Source organism: Nilaparvata lugens, chromosome 9 (genome assembly GCF_014356525.2).
Source record: "Nilaparvata lugens isolate BPH chromosome 9, ASM1435652v1, whole genome shotgun sequence".
NCBI lineage: Eukaryota > Metazoa > Arthropoda > Insecta > Hemiptera > Delphacidae > Nilaparvata > Nilaparvata lugens.
The window spans coordinates 7,859,428-7,881,114 of NC_052512.1; the positions used below are offsets into that span (position 1 = coordinate 7,859,428).

At 36.6% G+C, this 21,687-nt stretch overlaps 1 protein-coding gene across 1 annotated transcript in view; it reads right to left on the reverse strand.

Annotated features, from left to right (window-relative positions):
* The window catches only part of LOC111057886, a 34,506-nt gene extending 14,942 nt beyond the window's left edge, over positions 1-19,564 (reverse strand). Inside the window, exons 1-2 of the mRNA XM_039435774.1 lie at positions 19,414-19,564; positions 16,408-16,569 (exon numbers count right to left, since the gene is read on the reverse strand). Of these exons, the coding sequence (XP_039291708.1) occupies positions 16,408-16,470 (63 nt within the window). The 5' untranslated portion in view covers positions 16,471-16,569; positions 19,414-19,564. The remainder of the gene's footprint in view (positions 1-16,407; positions 16,570-19,413) is intronic.
* Between the last annotated feature and the right edge of the window lie 2,123 nt (positions 19,565-21,687).

Here is a 21,687-nt window from a genome sequence, read left to right on the forward strand (position 1 = left end):
TTACAATTGTTACGAACTCCATCTCATCCTCCTCCTCCCCTCGCCGCATCTCCTCATCAGCGGCAGCATGGATGAGTTCTCGTCCATTCCAGCTCGTTTCTTTTGAAAAATATTTGATTAGTGTCTTATTGTTTCAGATTATCATCATACTAGAGAACTTGATCAATAGATTATTGATCTCTACATCAGATTATTGTCATAATCTCAACTTGACATCATTGAATTGGCATTCTCTGCATAAAGTGAGTAATATCAGTTATTGAAATAATATGATAACAAATAATTGTTGCATGATCGATTACTTTAACAATAATATCTCATAATTCAATTTCTAACCACTTCAAATAATATTTCCTTGCAATCAATTTCTAATCACTTCAAGGAAATATTGGTAACAATAATTGTTGCATGATCGTTACTTTAAACAATAATATCCTCATAATTCCATTTCTAATCAGTTCAAATAATATTTCCTTGCAATCAATTTCTAATCACTTCAAGGAAATATTGTAACAAATAATTGTAGCATGATCGATTACTTTAATCATAATATCTCTAATTCAATTTCTAATCACTTCAAATAATATTTCCTTGGCATCAATTCCTAATCACTTCAAGGAAATATTGGTAACAAATACTTGTTGCATGATCGATTACTTCTATCAATAATATCTCATAATTCAATTTCTAATCACTTCAAATAATATTCCTTGCCATCATTTCTAATCATTTCAAATAATATTGCTAACAATAATTTATGCATGATCGATTACTTCAAACAATAATATCTCATATTCCATTTCTAATCATTCAAATATATTTCATTGCCATCAATTTCTAATCACTTCAATAATATTTCCTTGTCATCAATTTCTAATCAGTTCAATAATATTGCTAACAAATAATTTATGCATGATCATTACTTTAAACAATATATCTCATAATTCCATTTCTAATCAGTTTTCAAATAATATTTCCTTGCAATCATTTCTAATCACTTCAAGGAAGTATTGCTAACAAATAATTTATTCATGATCAATTACTTTAAACAATAATATCTCATAATTCCATTTCTATCATTTCAAATAATATTTCCTTGCAATCAATTTCTAATCACTTCAAATAATATTCATATCAAATAATCAAAGACTTGTATGTGCACAGATTTTTTAACAATCAATCATGGAAAAAAAAATTCTTGCATACACAAGTTAATAATATTTGTTGAAACTACCCTTTGTTTGTGAGAAGATTGACTGCTCCTCATCCCCACTAACTTCCCTCCTCCTCAAACATCAACTTCTGCTTCCCCTGCTTCTGCCTGTTTTTCAGTAGAGTAGTTAGCACCGCTCGCGGCGGTGCCCAGGTAGCAGCTGGAGCCAAGCGTTGATAGGACTGTCCCCGACCACGATCTCGCCACCCGCGATGGTGGTTCCACGTTGAGTGGAGCGGTGCAGCAGCAGCAGCAGCAGTGGTGACTCAGCAGCGTGGCAGCTTTGCGCTGCCAATAGTTGAGCACTCGCTGCTGTGCTGGTGGGCTATCCGGCAGCACGCATTATGGAGAAGATGTTGATGGAGAACTCATCGTGAAGTGCACTCAAGTAGACTCAGATGTAATGATAATTTTCCTCTCATCACTTCTGTTTATATACCATATGTTTCTCTCTCTGTTCCAGGCTCATGCGAGTGAGAGCAAAGCGTGCTACAAGGCAAAAAAATTCAAATTTCTCCTCTACAACACTGCTCCCACATCGTTATCGGCAATACTCAGATTTCTAAGTATTCTCTCTCCTCACAAAAAACTGTCACTAAATCATTTTTTGAATAGCATCCTTGCATGTGTTAGAAGACGAAAGAAAAAAAAATCTCATCTAGAACTCGGCATGGGACGGTGAAATCACCTGCTAGAAGCTGAAAAAATCTCCTCCATGTCAACTCACTTAAACATATTTCGAATAGGGTCTCATGATGCTTATTGATTTCAGTTCAGTTATAAATATTTCATTGTTTTCACAGCATTTCAACATAGGGCTCACTCAAACATTTTTTGAATAGCATTCTCGCCTCTCGATTGATTTCAGTTCAGTTATTAAATATTTCATTGTTTTCACAACATTTCACATAGGGCTCACTCAAACATTTTTTGAATAGCACTCTCACCTCTCGATTGATTTCAGTTCAGTTATTAAATATTTCATTGTTTTCACAGCATTTTCTCACCTCTCAACTTGAGTTCCGGACCTCATAACCAGTTAGCTCTAGTCGAGGCAACACACCTGAGAGGAATCAATCTGAAAGGAAGCATAGCCACCTGTGCAGTTGAGGAGATTCACGCAGCATCAACCAGTACATGTAAGTACATTTTCACTTTGATTTTATCCTCTGTGGAGGAGAGGAAAATTGTTCTCGGAGGACAGTTTTTGTCCTTGGAGGACAGTTTTTGTCCTCGGAGGGGAGATTTTTCTCATCGTAGGACAATATTTTTCCTCGGAGGGGAGGATTTTTGTCATCGGAGGACAATATTTGTCCTCGGAGGGGAGGATTGTGTCATTGGAGGACAATATTGTGCTCGAGGATAAAAAACCTTCTACAATATACTGCATGCATGCGATTTTACCTCACTTTACATACGGTATGTATATCTGGAATATCCTCCCCCCTCTCTTCTTTCTCACACTCTTCATATAAACAAAACGTAAATGCATTACTTTTTCAAATGGATTTTCGATAATATATTTGCAATAGACACATTGCAGATAGAATGGTTTTTATGTAAAATAACCATTTCTCGCAAAATACTCTGCTTTATTGGATAATGATTTACAAAAGTCACAATGTAGATGATGCTTTTCAAAAACTTTCCTTGAACGGATGAATCATCTACACGATTAAAAGTTAAATATCTTTCTTCTATTGCCGAGAATATTATTATCGAAATTCTCCTCTACAATTGTTATATTATCTTTCCTTCTACAGTTCGGACTGTACCTTGCATGTTCTATTGCTGGTATGTCACTTTCTTCCCATTTTCCCAAACAAATTGAACAAAATACACATCGCACAATGTTTGGGCGCAGATGAGAATATATCCCTCTTTCCACCATGTTTTCCGCGACAAATGCGGAGAAGATTTCGTCCATCTTTTATCAAAAGAAATAATCAATCTTTCATGCAACATTATGTGATCTTTAGATATCATTTTCACACACAGCCTTCTTCTACCAATGCCGATTCACAACTGATTTAGAAACATACATGAAACTCTATGTCATCCTGATCGTTATTCTTTTGTTCTTCAGAATCTAACATCATGCCGAGGGAACGCAGACTACATGTGTCATTCCGCAGCGGTGCGTCATCGCATAACTGTAACGATCCCGAGGAATCAGTATCGAAATGTGCTCAGAGATCGAAATGGCGCGTTTTCGATATAATTAGGGAGCATGCAGCAGCATGATGCCAATGTGAAGTGGTTCATCGTGCTGAATGTTTTGTTGTATAAATTAGTGGTGATGGATGAGTTAGTGAGACTGTCTCATCTCTAATAATCTTCATAGTTACTCCAACATAGCGCTAAACATGCTTGAGAACTATGAAGATTTTACGAACATTTCATGTTGGCCATGAGAAAATCATGTCATCTTTTGACAACTTTGTTCGACACGGCAGCGGTTGGGTTTTGAAGGAATTGAGTCACTGGATGTGAATTGATTAAATTTAATATAATCTTCACATCCAGTTTCATTCAAACACCGCAATTTCTTAAAAACAAAAATGTATTATACATGTCAAAAATCTGTCTGACGAAAAATGCTTTTTATGGTCAGTCCTCGCTCGTATTTCCATCAGAAACCCAGGAACTCGCGCTTGACTGTAAGTATTTGAGCAAGTTTGCTCACACACTTAATATGCAGGAGTAAATTTCCCGGTGACAACACGCGATATTATGAAATTTGAAATACTAAATCCGGATATTGCAATTCATGTCATCGCGTATGACAACAAAAAGTTTTTCGCTACCGTACGAGCATTTTCCGCACTCATAAGCACCAAATTAACCTTTTAATGCTAAAAGCTGATGCAGGGAAAACTCATTTCTGTTTAAATAATACCACAAACGGGAAAAACGGGCTATCGCGTCTTCCTCTCTCACCATTCAAAATGCAACGGACAAGTACACATTTGCAATTTCTGTTTCATAGATTTACATCGAACAAATCTAAAAATTGTGATGGTAAAGCAAATTTGATGAAACATGAACAGCTTTGTTCCAAGTTTCAATCACAGTGATTTCATATCCTAAACGCAGAGAGACAATTAAATTCAAGAAACTAGGTGCTACGTTGAAGGAAAAGTACCCATTTACGTGGATTTAGAACTTATGTTGTTAATATCGATAATATGATGATGATGAATCCGATTGGGATGAAATCAGGCATAGCTATACAAAGAAAACAGCACGACATATTCCCTGTGGCTATTGTTTTGTTGTTATCGATGTGAACGGGAAATCGCTTACGGACCTGTACTCCATAGATCGAGTAGTTTAGATGAAAAATCATGGAGAAATTTCTTCAGGAAATTACAGATCTGGCGACATTTTGTATGAGGATATGAACGAGAAATTCCAATGCAAGCTTTATCCGAAAGTCAAGAGCGCGAGTTTCAAAATTCGGTAAACTGTGGGCTTTGTGCTGAACCGTTTTTAGACACCGATATTAATGTCGTCACCACGCACGAAACCGGAAATTACCTATGTGCGGCACACGTTTCTTGTAATTTATCAACTCGTACTCTGGAGTACATTTCGTGTTATTTTCACAATTTCTCCGGGTTTGATTCGCATTTTATTCTGAAAGCGCTCGTAAATGTAAAAAGAAATTTCCTGCATCGCAAATACGTCAGAGAGATTTTTGACACTTTCAGTAGGCAAAATTAAATTTTTAGATTCCTACAAGTTTATGGCGAATCCTTGGAAGTATTGGTGCGTAATTTTGTGCAAAGTACAGACATGGAAAAGAAATTTGAACGTTTATTTTCAGTGTTTCATGACCCCCACGCGAACACAGACAACTCTTGTTGAAAAAAGGAATATATCCTTACTCATACATGAGTTGTCCCGAAAATTCGAGAAACATCGCTTCCTCCCATCGAATGTTTTCATAATGATTTAACTGATACACCTCTGTCTCACGAAGAATATGAGCATGCGCAAAGAGTGTTCTCGACATTCAAGCTGAAATCGCTCGGTGAATATCACAATTTCTATTTATGTTTGGACGTGATGCTATTAGCGGAAGTTTTTGAATCCATGAGGTCTACGCTTTTTAGCTCATACGGCCTTGATGTCACCCATTTTCTTTCCCTCGCGCACTTTACTTGGAATGTATGTTGAAACACACTAAAGTTGAACTACAATTGATTACTCATCCTGACATGCATCTCATGTTTGAGGCAGTGATGAGGGGTGGGGTGTCATTCATCGGTAAACGTTATTGTGAAGCGAATAACAACATCTACCCGAAACATACGACCCTTCAAAACCGAGTAATTATCTCCTTTATATCGATGCAAACAGTTTATACTCGGAAGCTATGAGCCGAAGCTTACCTGTTGGAAATTTCAAATTCCTCTCAGAGGAAGAATTTCCAAGCTTGATTTCGCGAATTTGGACAGCAATTCAGAAACCGGATATATAATAGAAATGATCTCAAGTACCCTCAAGAGTTACATGATAAGCATGCCAGCTTCCCACTCGCGCCTCTCCACCAAACCCGCCGCGCGAATTGCTGTCAAACTACCAAACAATGAGAACGGTCAAACTGGAACCAAAAAGCTCATGAACACACTTTTGACCGTGAAAAGTACATTGTCACTACGTCAATTTAAAGCTCTACCTTCAGCTCGGCTTGCAATTATTGAAAGTACATGCGTCATTAGCTTTTCCCAATCTCCCTGGCTGAAAAGCTACATCGACTTCAATATCCGGAATAGACAGAACGCAAAAAATAAATTTGAAATATCCTTCTTTAAGGCCTGTTGCAATTCGATTTTTAAGACGATACAATCAAGTCGCAAGCAAATCAATGTTAAAATTATCACTGATGAAAAACGGTTAGATAAGTACATTTCAAATCCGTTATGTAAACGCTGGCAAATAATTAGTCCGAACGTGATCGCGGTTTTCTCTCGCAAGTTGGAACTAAAAATGAACAAGCCTGTCTATTCGGGTTTTCCGTACTGGAGTTGAGTAAATTCCATATGTACGATTTTTTCTATTGCAAATTACAAAAAAAATACCTGGGATCGTGTAGAACTCTGTATGACCGATACAGATAGTTTTCTTTTAAACGTAAAGTCAAAGACGTGTATCAGTTGATTAAGAAAATTTGACCCTTTTCGACACTAGTAATTACCCTCCTTACCACCCATGCTTTTCCATGGAGAGAATAAAGTTGTAGGAAAGTTCAAGGATGAGACTGCCTCAAAACCTGTCCATAGATTTGTAGGGCTTCGATCCAAAGTTACTCTTATTTAGTATGTAACGAAATGAAGAACCTGTAAATAAATGTGTAGCAAGGGTGTACAGACCGGAGTGAAATGTAGAAAACTTAATTTTAATTATATAAAATCGCTGATTGAACGTTGTGAACATTGAAAAATTTAATATGATGAGGTCCTATAATCACACCATGTATCAGATTGAATGTGAAAAAATCTGTTTGAGTCCTTATGACGATAAGAGATATATTGCTGAGAACAGTGTGATCACTTTACCTTTCGGACATTATAGAGTGCCAACAACACTCTGAACTGATTGCTCAGTATGTCCTATGACAAGCATGCATCACCACTAATTTTGATTTTGTGTTGTAAATATGAATATTATTAGATCTAAGATAGCATTAGAACTTCATAGTGTACCATGCGTTAACTATCCCACTCGCAAATATGAGTTGAAAAGTGAAAAAGACTTGCTTCAAGCCGATCTCATTGAGATGAGCAGTTTATCACGTTTTAATAAAGGTTATAGGTATATCTTAGCTGTTATTAATTGTTTTTCAAATTTGCATATTGTGTACCATTAAAAGACAAGTCAAGTCAATCTGTATTTGATGCACTCGAGCCAATTATTTCTAAATAAAGAAGTTAAGTTGTTTCAATCAGATCAGGGAACAGAATTCTTTAATTCAAAAGTTAAAGCGTTATTAGATAGATACAGTATAAACATTATCATGTTTTTAGCGATAAGAAAGCCTCCATAGTTGAAAGGTTTAATAGAACAATTAAAGCAAAAATTATAGATATTTAACTGAACATGGAACCAAAAACTGGATATCACAGCTAGACAGTTTGGTTCGTGATTATAATGCAACAATGCACACTTCAATTAGAATGAAACCTAAAGATGTGAGGAAAAAGATCGTAATCGTGTTTTAATGTCTTTGAATTCTGCATTCAATAGACAATATAAATGGAAAAATTCAAACCGAAATTTAAGCTAGGAGATGTTGTACAAATCTCAAAGAAAAGGTTCTTTTCGATAAATCTTATAACATAAATTGGAGTGCAGAGTATTTTGTAATTCATTCTATATTTCCTTCTCACCTGTAACGTATAGCTTGCGAGATCTAAACGGAGAAGTAATTAGTGGTAGGTTTTACGGAGAATTAAAAAAACAGAATTAAATGAATCGGAGAGACAAGTATATCTGATTGAAAAAATATTAAAGCCACAAAAAAGTATTGCTTGTTAAGTGGATTGGATTTTCAACGCCTAGTTATATTAGTAGAAGTCACTATTAGATGAAAAATAATCTATATCACATGTAATACATTCCATTCAGTGTAAATATGACAAGAGATTTGGTGTAAATATAATACATCCTTATCAAAAAATGCTTGTCAGTTTCATTTTAATCTGAAGATTCATTTTCGTATTTTGCTAAGGCTTAGATAAGGGCAGCAACAGATGCATTCTAGTAAGAGAGGGAAGATATTTTGGAGTGAGAAACTTCTATCAGTGCATTGAAAGGGAGAGCAAGCGCCTGTCGCTTGCATCCCGATGTGATAAGCTATACACACCCATGTAGTGTCTAGTGCACACCCTCCTCCTCCTCCCTGATAACTTATGAAAAATGATTAGTTCCTTATCAGATCACATGCTGTACACGTGTCTAACATGAGTAATATCCTGATAGTGAATTTCCAATGTTATAAGACAGAAAGAAATGCCAACATGGTGTAAAAATGGTAAGTTGTTACCTCATAATGCAAGGATCCTTATAATAGGCTCTTCAGGCTGTGGCAAGACCAATTTGCTATTTAATTTAATTTTTTCAAAGAATGGGTTGAGATTTAAAACATATACTTGCATACGAAGAGCGAGTATCAAGATAAGTACTTGTTTTTGAGAAAAGTCTTTTCAAAAATGAAAGATATTGAATTTACATAAACAACAATTCTGAATCTATACTCCCCTGAACAAAATATCAGAATATTCTTTAGCTATATTGACGACTTACAACTTAATCATGTACCTCAAATAAGAAATATTTTACTATGGGACGACATCGTAATATTGACACTGGATATTTATTCAGATATGGAGCTACACAGAAACATTTCACTAGGGACAATGCAAATATGATTATAATCTTCAAGATAGATTTATTGAGTCTGAAATTAATCACAGAGATCATGTTGGAGGAGATATTTCTTATAAAGATTTTGCTAAACTTTGTCATAAAGTTTGGAATCGTAAACCTCATAATTCTGTAACTATTATGACTGAGTGTGGAATTAATAGCGGCAAGTACCGAGATTCGCTCGATACGTTTCTTCCGTTCAGTAGAGATTAATTCTTTGTGCAGTCATGTTGTCTAAAACACGCGGCAGAAGCTGAATAGGAAGAATGTTGGTTTAATCGAAAAGATTAAGAAATGAGAAAAGTAATCAGCGACAAGCATAAAAGCTTAGTTAATTTTGAAAAACGATCGGAGGAATACAATAGGAAAACGCTCTCTCACCGTTGATAGAGCCCATAATTGAACTGGGAAAAACAAATCTAGTTTTCACTCTAATCATGGTGTAAAACCAAAAAGGAAGAGGTAAAAGAGGAAGGTGAGCATGGAGATTGATGATGAGCAGTCGAGTTATGATAAAAGCTAGGGAGTTCAACAGGCAATCTTTTAAGCTCAACTAAATTTGAAAACAGTTTACTTGGTTCTAGTGAAAACGATGATGTGCTGTCACAATATCTAAAAATGTTTCATGCAGAAAAATTGAATAATTCAATTGGTTATGGAATTTCATACAATTCTAAAGATGATGTTATTATATTGGAAATCAGCAAGTGATATTCGATAATGGTTATATAGATATCTATATGAAAGATTTCATTTAACACACGGTCTACTTAAGTTATTATCCATTTAAGACCGAATTTGAATCTTTATAATCAGAGAGATCTGGATAAGTATAAAAAAATCTTAACACTTACAGGCATACATTTAGATCGAAGAGGCTATGTTAAACGAAATCAGGGAATTAATCGCAAATGATTCAGAAGTTATTTCCCAGTAAAAAAATTAGTAAAAAGAAGGGATGGGGTTTATTGAAATTTGCAAAAAATAATTCTCATGATAGAATTTATCAATACTTTGATAATTTTGACGAATTAGTGGAAAGATTAATTTACTCTATTCCTCAAAAGCTTCTGGCAACACTGGACATGATGTTGAGATTGCCTCTATAATTGAAAAGCTGAAAGAAGCAAAACTAATTGTTTAGTGTTACGATGACTCTGCATCGATTCGGTCGATTGATACACCTAGTGCTGGCGGTGGTGGTGTGCTGCTGCTGCTAATCTTATGTGTTATTGACTCGATAACACAGAAAATAATCGAATCGATAAATCAACAAGGAATCAGCGAAGCTGTGAAATTTTATTTGGATTTGCAAATAACCAAACTCGTTTCGGAAAATACAAAGAATATCGGAGTGAGCATAATTGAAAGAGAACATATTCTAAGTTCATTACAAAATTTAGCGCCAATATTGATAAAGTTATTGCAGAGAGAACTCAAACTTTAGAATCTGCTCTAGGAGAAGTGAAAACTTCAACAGACAGCTTTTCATCCCAGTTGGTGAGTATTAACAACAATAAGTTGATAAAGCTTATTTAGATGAGAAATTAAAAGCCATATCGGATAAAATTAAGAATTTGGAGGTGCTGGACAGAACTATCTCATACTAATTAAAACAGCTTAGTACAGAATTTTTACTAGAGTAAATGAAACACACACCATCGCCAATTGATAAGCAATATTTAGAATCTACTTTGCAGAAATTGACTAGTTCTTTATTAACAAAGGAAGAGTTTGAAAACAATTATCTGAAATGGCGAGTGCAATAAAAGCTATATTATGGACGGTATTGAACAATTCATTACAAAAGATGCTATTGCTATTCTGATTAATCAAATTGCAGAAAAGTATGCAACTAAAAATGATATAGGAGATTTTATTAAGAAAAACGAGATGGAAGTCGCTGTGAAAAGTGTTCGTGATGAAATAGCTGAGGCAATTAAAAATTTGGAAGAGGGCTCTGTTATGAGACTGCAATGTTCGGCTCCATTCATAGATTATCTTAATTTATTCATCCACAGAGTGGCCTTCGATATCGTGAGCGGATACGCATGCGTGAGTTTTAATATGAACTGGATAGAGGCCAAGCAACACAACCTTACAGAAATCAGGTAGCCGAAATTATTACAGAAAAATGGGGCTAGCACAGTACAAAGGTGTCGTATTGACTCCGAAAACATAAAATCTTGTAAACCTTGACTATTATGAAGAGAGAGTGAAATTTGAAGCAAAGTGAATTTAAACGGTTGAACACATGCTGCTTCAAGATGAAGGCGGAAGTATAAAGGGTTTGGTCTCTGAAATTAGTGAAAGGATAACACTTGACATATTATGGGAGAGTGGAATTGAAGTATAATGAACTTTATGATTAAACACATGTCGCTTCAAATTTCAGTCTGGAGATTTTTTCATGTGTCTATGATGAATGTAACGGTTTTTCCATAAAATCTTGTAAAAGGATGACACTTGCGTGAGAGGTGAAATTTGAAGTATAATGAACTTTAATGTTAAACACATGCTGCTTCAACACGATAATCAGTCTAGACATTTTTTCATGTGTCTAGATTGAATGTAACGGTTTTTTCATAAATCTGTAAAGGATGACACTTGCGTGAGAGAGTGAAATTTGAAGTATAATGAACTTTAACGGTTAAACACATGCTGCTTCAACACGATAAATCAGTAGACATTTTTTATGGTCTATGATTGAATGTATCGGTTTGACCCCAAAAACATAAAATCTTGTAAAAGGATGACACTTGCGTGAGAGAGTGAAATTTGAAGTATAATGAACTTTAACGGTTAAACACATGCTGCTTCAAGATGAAGATGGCAAGTATAAAGGGTTTGGTCTCTGAAATTATGTGAAAGGATAACACTTGACATATTATGGAGAGTGAAATTTGAAGTATAATGAGCTTTAACGGTTAAACACATGTCGCTTCAATTTCAGTCTAGAACATTTTTTCATGTGTCTATGATTGAATGTAACGGTTTTTCGGTGCAGGAGTTATCAGGCTTATCTGTAGAGGGGGACCTCACAGGGAGCAGAGTGCACGTGTCATTGTCTAGACAAGGGAGTCTAGCACACACACGAGCAGGCGCACGCGTCACTTTAGTCTAAACGCTCGAACTGTCAACATGCTGTCTAACTATTTCGATTGGGAGAGTTTTAACGAGTTCTCTGTAGAGCAAATCCACTACTGATTTGGGTTTTGAATTCTATCCTTATGATTGGTTTTGCTAACAAAGGTAACATTTGCCGATATGGTGAATTCACCTAAAATTATCGATATTGATAGTGAAGGCGACTTTAAACATACTATCAATTGCCGAAAGAATATTCAGTGTTTTGAATGAGGATAACATCAGAAGTTTAATTCTCGTTCATGGGAATTAAATGTGAGTGGAAATCGCATATTCTTAAGACAGTTTCATGTAACTATAGACGTTGAGTATTATTTTCCTGAGTGAAATGGGTCTGAGAATATCTAAGTATTTTTAGATATGCTAGCTCATTCCAATTATACTTACATATTGTCGGAGAAAACACTTAAACAATAACGACTGGCATGTTTGTACAGCAAAAGAGCTCAATTTTTTACACATTCATAACAGTTTGATTGAACTCTTGACTGTCAGTTGGAAACCAAGCATAATATGACCCATTATAGAACTTAGATTATTGTAGAGTCACCAGTACAGTATATAGCAATAGATTATTAAGCAATAGATGTGAGAGAGTCATTGACCTCTCTCTGGATTCACTAGTACAGTATAGATGTGAGAGACGGATTCACTAGTACAGTATAGTGTAGAGAGGGAATGTGGGGGATGTGATAGGGAATTTCTCAATTCACTTTAATATGACAGTATAGATGTGAGAGAGGGATTTACTTCAATCTGTCAGTATAGCATTAGAGAAAAGGATTCACTTCAATCTGTCAGTATAGATGTAGTGAAGGATTCACTTCAATCTGTCAGTATAGCATAGATGTAGAGAGAAGGATTCACTTTAATCTGTCAGTATAGCATTAGAGGAAAGATTCACTTTAATCTGTCAGCAAGGGAATTTTTCCCCCTCAAAGGAAATTATTTTTCCCTCACTTTCTTCATCCCCCTCATCTATGCGGGTAAGGGGAAGGGGATAGAGAGAGATATCTTCCTCTTTTTCATTCCCCTCATCTCCACTGGCAAGGGAAGGGGTTAGGTGAGAGAGATATCTCTTTTCATCCCCCTCATCTCCACTGGGCAAGGGGAAGGTTAGAGTGAGAGAGATATCTCTTTATCCCCCTCATCTCACTGGGCAGGGGAAGGGGTTAGAGAGAGATATCTTCCTCTCTTTTCATCCCCCTCATCACCACTGGGCAAGGGGAAGGGAAATCTATTTTTAGAACACCCCCAACAACCCCAACCCCAGGGTGGGGGGAAGAGGAGTCGGGATGGACGAGGGGTGTGAGGGGGGGGGGGATTTCGAGCAAAAAAGTGTGTTTGAACTCTTAAAATTCATCTACTACGAACAAATCCAAGTGTGTGGCGGGGCATTACTAGGTGGCGTGTACAATATTGCTATACATGTATAATTTATTGTTCATTTTATTATAAGTTTATAAAATATGAATCATTGATATTCTATAATAAGGGAAGAACTGGCTTATACACGTACGGGATAGGAAATATGATTGACGCATCATCACGTCTGAGCTACTGGACTGATTAACTTGAAATTTTGCAAATAGTATCATAATTAACCGAGGATAGAACTATTTCAATTCTTCAAGATTTCATTGGTGGAGTTTTCAGTTCGTCAAGTTTTAGAACGGACCCTTAAGGAGCACAGGTTACCTGCCAGAAAACAATAACGTGGAGAATGTATTGGTGAATTGACATTTCTTGAAATTATCAGTCAACAAAATAATATTATTTTGAGAAATGATCGAAAAATTTCAACTTTGTAGGCGCTCATATCTGAAAAAGTACTTGCGGGTGATGCCCACATGAGATTTTGCTTGTGCGTGGTAATGAAAAGTGCGAGGATGATTTGATGAGATGATGTAACGTCCATGTCTTTGATCAGGATTCGAACCCGCGACCAGGTAGCGCTGGCAGACTGAGGGTGCAACGCCTTAGTCTCGGCAGAGAGTAGTCAGTACTTCTTCCCTTATCTCAGGTCTTGGCTATCCTTGCCAGCAATTTAGAAGAAGTCTCTTCACAGAATTTTTTTTATTAGAGTTGACTAGCCGGCAGGCTCGCTTCGCTCGTCTTATCCGTCTACCTAGTGGGCCTCCGCCCCCTGGACCTCCGTATGGATCATCCAGAATAAGATCTGCAGGCTCGCTGCGCTCGCCTGCATTTTTCATTTGTGTTCTCTTCCTTCCGTCAAAAAATCAAAGAAACTTTCAGGCACGATTCGCAGAAAAAACACTAGGAAAACGCAGTAAAACCGCTCATCTTGGCGGTATTTGGCGTAATATGAGTCCTTTTAAGAATAAATTTCTAGACCGTAGTTGAACTTAGACCGTAGTTAAACCATAGTTGAACTTCTGTAGGAAATTTGAGCATTATCTGTCAATTAGTTCTTGAGAAGGCCCAGAAAACGCAGGAAAACACTCAAAAACCGCCGATCCTGGCGGAACTTGGGCGTCTTGACTTACGGGGGAACTTAGCTTCCAATACAACATTTTTATACTTCAGATGAGCATGTGTACCAAGTTTGAACATTTTTGCCAATTAGTTCTTGAAAAAGCTGAAAAAACGCTAGAAAAACGAAGATTTTTGGTGCATATTTGGGATTTTTTCAAATCCGTTCTTAGTGCGCCTCTAAATGGCCAACTTAACAAACCTGCCAAATTTGAACGTAATATTGGTTCGGTAGATTTCTATTTTTGTTGATTATGAATGATGGGTGAGTGAATGAATGAATCAGTGTCATTTCGATTTTATATAATATATTATTATTACAGATAATATAGATAGATAGTATCCAAATCGGGAAAATCTGGTGTGGCGCACTCACACAACTTTCTTTACCATTATGAAAAATCTGGTGTGGCGCACTCACACAACTTTCCTTGCCGTTATTAGAATTGATCACCTGACGCTAGTGTCCACGCGCATCACAAGTCTACTTATAAGCAAAGATCTAAGCCAGCTGGTGACAGGACAATAACGCTGGAGACATACGAGGTCTGATATATCTTCATAGTGAATGATTTAATAGAACAACAGTTGCCAACAGTTTGCAATTGGATAATCTCATTTCTCGAATTTCGAGCCTAATTTCAATTTTAGGTGAAAATGTTACTCAACTTAAATGTAGAGATTTTTATGCTCAATCTTCTCCACTCGAATTTTTTTGTTAAATTGTATCTGAAGCCTGATAATGGGAATCTGAAATCCAACTTTATAGATGGGGCGGAGCTCCTGAATTTTTACAGATATAGGACTTGTGGCAGTTGATATAGCATATCAATGACTATTTTAGGTATAAATTTGATCAAAATCGTTGGAGCCGTTTTCGAGAAAATCGCGAAAAACCCTGTTTTGACAACATTTTCGCCATTTTAGCCGCCATCTTGAAATGCATTTGATCGAAATGTTCGTGTCGGATCCTTATATTGTACGGACCTCAAGTTCCAAATTTCAAGTCATTCCGTTAATTGAGAGATGAGATATCGTGTACACAGACGCACATACACTCATACACACAACATACAGACCATACCCAAAAACCACTTTTTCGGACTCAGGGGACCTTGAAACGTATAGAAATGTAGAAGTTGGGGTACCTTATTTTTTTCGGAAACCAATACTTTCCTTACCTATGGTAATAGGGCAAGGAAAGTAAAAATTGCATTATACTGCGTTAACACGATTTCCGTTATAGGTACACGAATGATACTCGTTGTAATCTCTATCACATGATGTACCGTATTATTTCAAAAATTGATCACCTGACGCTAGTGTTCACGCGCATCTCAAGTCTACTATTCAAAGATCTAAACCAGCTGGTGACAGGACAATAACGCTGGAGAATCTATCATTAAGTTTGCGTTTGAATAATCACATTTTCTCAAATTTCGAATTTATTTTCAATTCTAGGTGATTGTTACTGAACATTATTTGTAGAGATTTTCATGCTCAATCTTTTCCACTTGAAATTATCCGTTTGAATTGTATCTGAAGCCTCATAATCGGAAATCTAAAATCAAAATTTGCATGGATGGGGCGGAGCTCCTGGAATTTTCACAGATAGGACTTGTAACAGTTGATAGAGCTTATCAATGACTGCTTTAGGTATAAATTCTATCAAAATCGTTGGAGCCGTTTTCGAGTAAATCGCGAAAGACACTGTTTTTGACATCATTTCTGCCATTTTAGCTGCCCATCTTGAATTGCATTTGATCAATATTGTTCGTGTCGGATCCTTATAGTGTAGGACTTGAGTTCCAAATCTCAGGTCATTCCATTCAATGGGGATGGGATATTGGTACACAGACACTCATACATCATACACACACACACACACACACACACACACACACACACACACACACACATACATAATACAGACCAATACCCAAAAACCATTTTTTTGACTCAGGGGACCTTGAAAGGTATAGAAACTTGAAATTAGGGTACCTTAATTTTTTTCGGAAAGCAATACTTTTCTTACCTATGGTAATAGGGCAAGGAAAGTAAAATAACGTTGAAAATGCAATAGTTTTTGATAATCATGATGAAAAAGTGCGTGAGCCTACCTCGCAGTTCCAGACCAGAGTTGTAAAGGTGAAGCAGTCCTCCAGTCTTGCTTCAGTCGGCATCAATTTACCTGCTGTCAACTCGTTAGCGCGCCGAATATTGCCAATTTGAAACTTTCCTTGAGTCTTGATGTTTTAACCTGCTCGCTGAGTCTTTCACATCTATCAACAGATGAAATTGTAATCGAGATTAATTTCACGAGAGTCAATAAGAGAATCGACTCATACACTTACGGGATAGGATAATTATGTTTTCCTCCACCTACTGTCTAAAGTACTTACTTTACTCCCTGGAATATAATACTGAAGTATCACTTTTTCGCTCTCGGTAGTAAAAAACAGAAGAATTCCCTAGGGAGGAAAAGTCACTCCATTTAAATAACATGGGAAGTATCTCTATTTAAAAAACTCACATTGGAAATAGGTTAGAAGTTAGAAGGTCTAAGCTCAGATGAGGAAGCATAATAGAGTAGTCATTGAGCCAACTAAATTAAATACCTCAACCATAAATTTGATTGACTTATGAAATATTATGTTTGTATGCTGAAATTACCTATTACATACTTCATATTAGTATACGTACTATAAACATTTAGGAATATTATTTTTATAATCCATGTTATTCAAAATACCAGCCAACAAATATTTCCTATCAACTAATCAGATGTGGAAGGCGAACATGTAGTTATTAGTTAATATTCCTCATTAACTAATCAAATTTGAAACGGGAACTTCATCATAGTTGTAGTTGTGGCAGTTATTGTTGTTACAACTTTTGCCGACAGATAGCGTATAGCGCTGTCGGCGGTGAATTGTGATTACTTCCAGCTGTTTAATTTTAAAGCTATGTTGTAACACATTGGCCCATATGAATAAAACCAGAGCAAATGCTCATGTGCAAGAGCATGGAGCATAAGGTTTTGCTCATGAGCAAAAGGTAGAAGCAGAAGCATTTGCTCATTTTTATATGAATAAGCTTTACCTTATACTCTTACCTTATGCTCCTGAACTCTGGAGCAAATGCTCACCTATTTTCAAGATTTTTCATCAGCTGATTTGCTTTTGTAGCCTTACTTTGTTTTTTAGCTCACGGAAGCGCTAAATATGCAAGTAGGGGGCACAAGCGGTGTGTTTGCGTCGTCTGCACTGTTTTCTATTTATGACAATAGAGTTTTAGGTTAGTTGAGTTTAGAATTTTGATATAATAGCATGGAGAAATGTCATCTCTATAATAATCTTCAGCATATTCTTATAATATCAATAGCCTTCTTATAATCGTCTACACTCTCATCTTCTTAAATGCCTGGTTCCTATTTTGTGATGGCTATCTTTATATCTTATGTATTTATTATTTTGTAAGGATAATGGTGATATATATTATCATGGTTGAATCTAGAAAGAGTTTTATAGTTCTCAACTATTGGTTGTGATCGTATCTGTATAGTTTCTTCTTCCTCATACGGATTAGTTGAGCCATTTTACTATGAGCAGAAGGTGATAAGCTGCTCTAGACTAGACTCACCTTTTTGAAGCATTTGCTTCAAAAGTTGAGCAAATGCTCTAGTTTATTCATACAATTTTGAGCAAAAGCTCTTACTTCTGAGCAAATACTCCAACTATTTTTTTTTTGATGAGCATGAGCAAAAGGTTTTGCTCACGTTTATTCATAGAAAATGAAGCAAATGCCCATATTTTAGAAGTATAAGCAAATGCCCAACTTTATTCATATGGCCCATTGTTAATGGTCACGTAAGTTTTTAAAATGCTGAGAAAGAAGGAAAATGTTGTGTATATCACGAGTGAGAAAGAGGCATATTTCACACTAGATATACAAATAACTATTGACGCATCATCACGTCTGAACTACAGTACTGGTCTTATAACTTGAATTTTGCATATAGATTCCTAATTAACCGAGGATGGTTATAGGTCTATTATTAATTCTTCAAGAATTTATTGACCGAAGCAAAGCTGAGGTCTTAGTTTCGACTCAATCAGCTTTTGTCTGTTTGTTTGTTTGTACCGCAGTTACAGCCGCAGTTATTGTCCGATTTGGATTAAATTTGGTATGTAAGTTCTTTGAAACAAGGCGCAGAAACGAATGTGTAACGATTTTTGGTAAGACCTCCGGTTTTAAAAACCGTAGACTAACCTAAAAAGCTACTTTTTTCTATCTTTGAAGATACAGCAATTCATATTCCTACTTTTTACTACTTCATTGTATTGTATGCATTTTTGTGCCACTCTACAGTGTCAAATCTTTTGTTTTCCTTTTGGAATGAGATCAGAACCGATTTGTGAGCATTAACATTCTGCATAGGCATAACAAGCCATAGCATTGAATCCACTTTTCATGAAAACATCATTAGCAACCTCCTGTCATTGTCACCAACAAACCCATCTTATTTAGAATCATTTTCTGTCTCACTATCGTCTGTGAGATGATTTATCGTCTAAATTGCCTACTGCATATTCCATTTTTCCGTCAGTTGACCGATTCCTTATTATTAATTATTAGAAAAGTTGTAAAATATGTTAATATTGTAAATATGGAGACGATATAAAGGTACCACCTTGATAAGTCCGGTGTCCCTGGAAACAGTGTCTCTAGCCACTTTCAATGGAGAAAGTAATAGATGACATGACTAAATCTTCACAATATACTGTACTTACTGGCCCTTCCCATTAGATTGAGAGTTGTATTCATGAGCGAGGTCTACTGTTCGCAGAACTACCTAAATCTTCACAATATACTGTAATTCTCATTAGATTGAGAGTTGTATTCATGAGCGAGGTCTACTGTTCACAGAACTACTAGTTAGGTCAAGTTTTCACTTTGTCTAGTTTTAATAGACCCTTGCAAAGAACGGGTTATTTGCTAGTTCAAAATATATTATGAATATCATTTGTGATCAACAGAATACATAGTATCCAGATGAACTGAGATCCGAGATGAAGTGAAGTAAGTGCCACCCCTATTGAGATAGGTCTGAAACTGGCATCTACCTGAATTTCGATCTACGATTAGTGAGTGGCATCTTCTCCATTACGTTGCCCTTTATATCCAGCACAATTCCCTGTTGACCGATGTATTTTCTAAAAACTGTTCTCTTCGCTTCATCGAGTAAATAGTAGAAATCTTTCTTAGCAGCATCCCTTAGACTGAAAAATTGACCAGATTTAGACATTGTTCTCCTCAAATCAAACTGTTAATTCCTCAAAGAAAACAAAAACACAATACATGTTATAGACAGCAATAAAACTTCAAATATTCACACCATAACTGACTATGAACCTATAGTGATGTCCACGTTATAATGGCAGTGTTTGATTAGCAATGGTATTGCTATCATTGTCTATCATTCAACAAAGTGGATAGCGCTATCTCTTTCTTGCTTTGCTCTGTTTCCAGATCGTCTTTTTAGAATGCAGATTTGATAATTAATTAACGAAATATTCCATCTTATATGAAAATTCATCATTAAATTGTTAAAAATATTATTTATTACTTAATAAAACATAATTGATTATTTTAAACGAGAATGAACCATTAATATTACATCAATAAAACTGTATCAGCTACCATCAAAAAGGCATTGACAACGTTCGTCGGCAATAATGAAACTCAAGACATACAATGTGAGGCTATTCCTCTGTGAATGAGTATGGTGAGCAGCTGATGAGCTGGTCCAATGCAAGCCAGTTACATCCTTTTTGATGCTAAGCAGCGCAATACTTTCAGATCTGGTAGGTGGAACACTGAGACAAGCCCAGATCTATGCTTTGTTGCCTCAAAAGATGATGATTGGAGACCAATTCCATGTAAGCGTATAGCTCCCAATGACTTCCCACACTCCCAGCATAGACCATCATTCATTAGTGCTGGACTGTGTCCATTCCTATTGTTTGCGGACGCCCAGTGGCAAGATGGAACTTAAGAAGAGCTAACTGGAGTCAGTTTCAGAAGTATATTGATGACAATATCAATCGCATTGTGGATAATTATCAGAGGTTTCTTGGCCTTATGGATGCTTCAGCTAAAAACTCAATCCCAATAGGCTACAGAAACAACTCTATCTCATGTTGGAGTGACAAGTGCAAAACACTGCTGCAGAGAACTCAGTCGGGGGACCGGGGGGCTGCGAGCTCATCCTGGAACTTGATGCAGGACGTTTGGAGCGCTGGAAGGAGACCACAGCCAAACTTTGATTCCAAGAATTTCCAGTAGGAAAGCTTGGTCTGTTGTGGGACGTCTAGGTGCAGCTGCTAATATAGCCTCACTCATCTCAGTTGCTGGTGCCAACAGTGTAGCTAAAGTGCTAAAAGATAACAGCAAGCCTAGTATCAGCAGAGAAGTTGGATGAAGAGTAAAGGCACAGCTAAGAGAAGTTCTTGCCCTACATGAGAATGCTACCATTTTGTGGAGGTTGTGCTGGAGGCTGAGGTTACCACTGCCATCAAAGAAATATCAATTGGCAAGGCACCTAGAGTTGATGGCATTCTCCCAGAATTTGTAGGGAATCTAGGAGATAAATCAGTCAAATTGCTGTCCCTGTTCTATTAAGATGTAATTAGAACATGCAGACTACCATGTGAGTGGAAGGGGTCTAGAATAATTGCAGTTTTGAAACCTGGCAAAGAACTCAATGATCCTAAAAACAACCGATTAATATCACTGCTCTGTATATGCTTCAAACTATTTGGAAGGATTATCCTGGCATGTATATCCACTACAGTGGAGGAATCTCTGTTGAGCAGGCTGGTTTCCAGAGAAACAGGAGCTTCACTGACCAGGTTTTAGCACTTACAACTCATATTAAGAGAGGCTTCCAGTAGTTGAAAACCACAGCAGTGTTCTTGGACCTTAGTGCAGCCTTTGATACTGTGTGGAAGACAGGTATCCTGCTGAAGGTGGGGAGTGTGTTCAGATGCTCCAAACTCATCAGACTATTTGATAGGCTTTTATCACATGGAGCTTATAGAGTATATATCTGGGTGAGCAGGTAAGCAGAAAAAAAGTGCTGAACGATGGAGTGCCACAGGGGTCAGTTTTGTCACCAGTATTGTTCAACATCTACACCTCAGACATCCCATATACCAAAAGCAAGAGATACATGTATGCAGATGATATTGCAATAGCATCACAGGCAACCACCATCAAACAGACAGAAAAACCCTTCAAGGAGATATAAACATCCTCATTAACTACCTGCAGTACTGGGGGTTGCAGCCAAATCCTAACTAGACTAGCATCACATCCTTCCACCCCAACAACCAGCA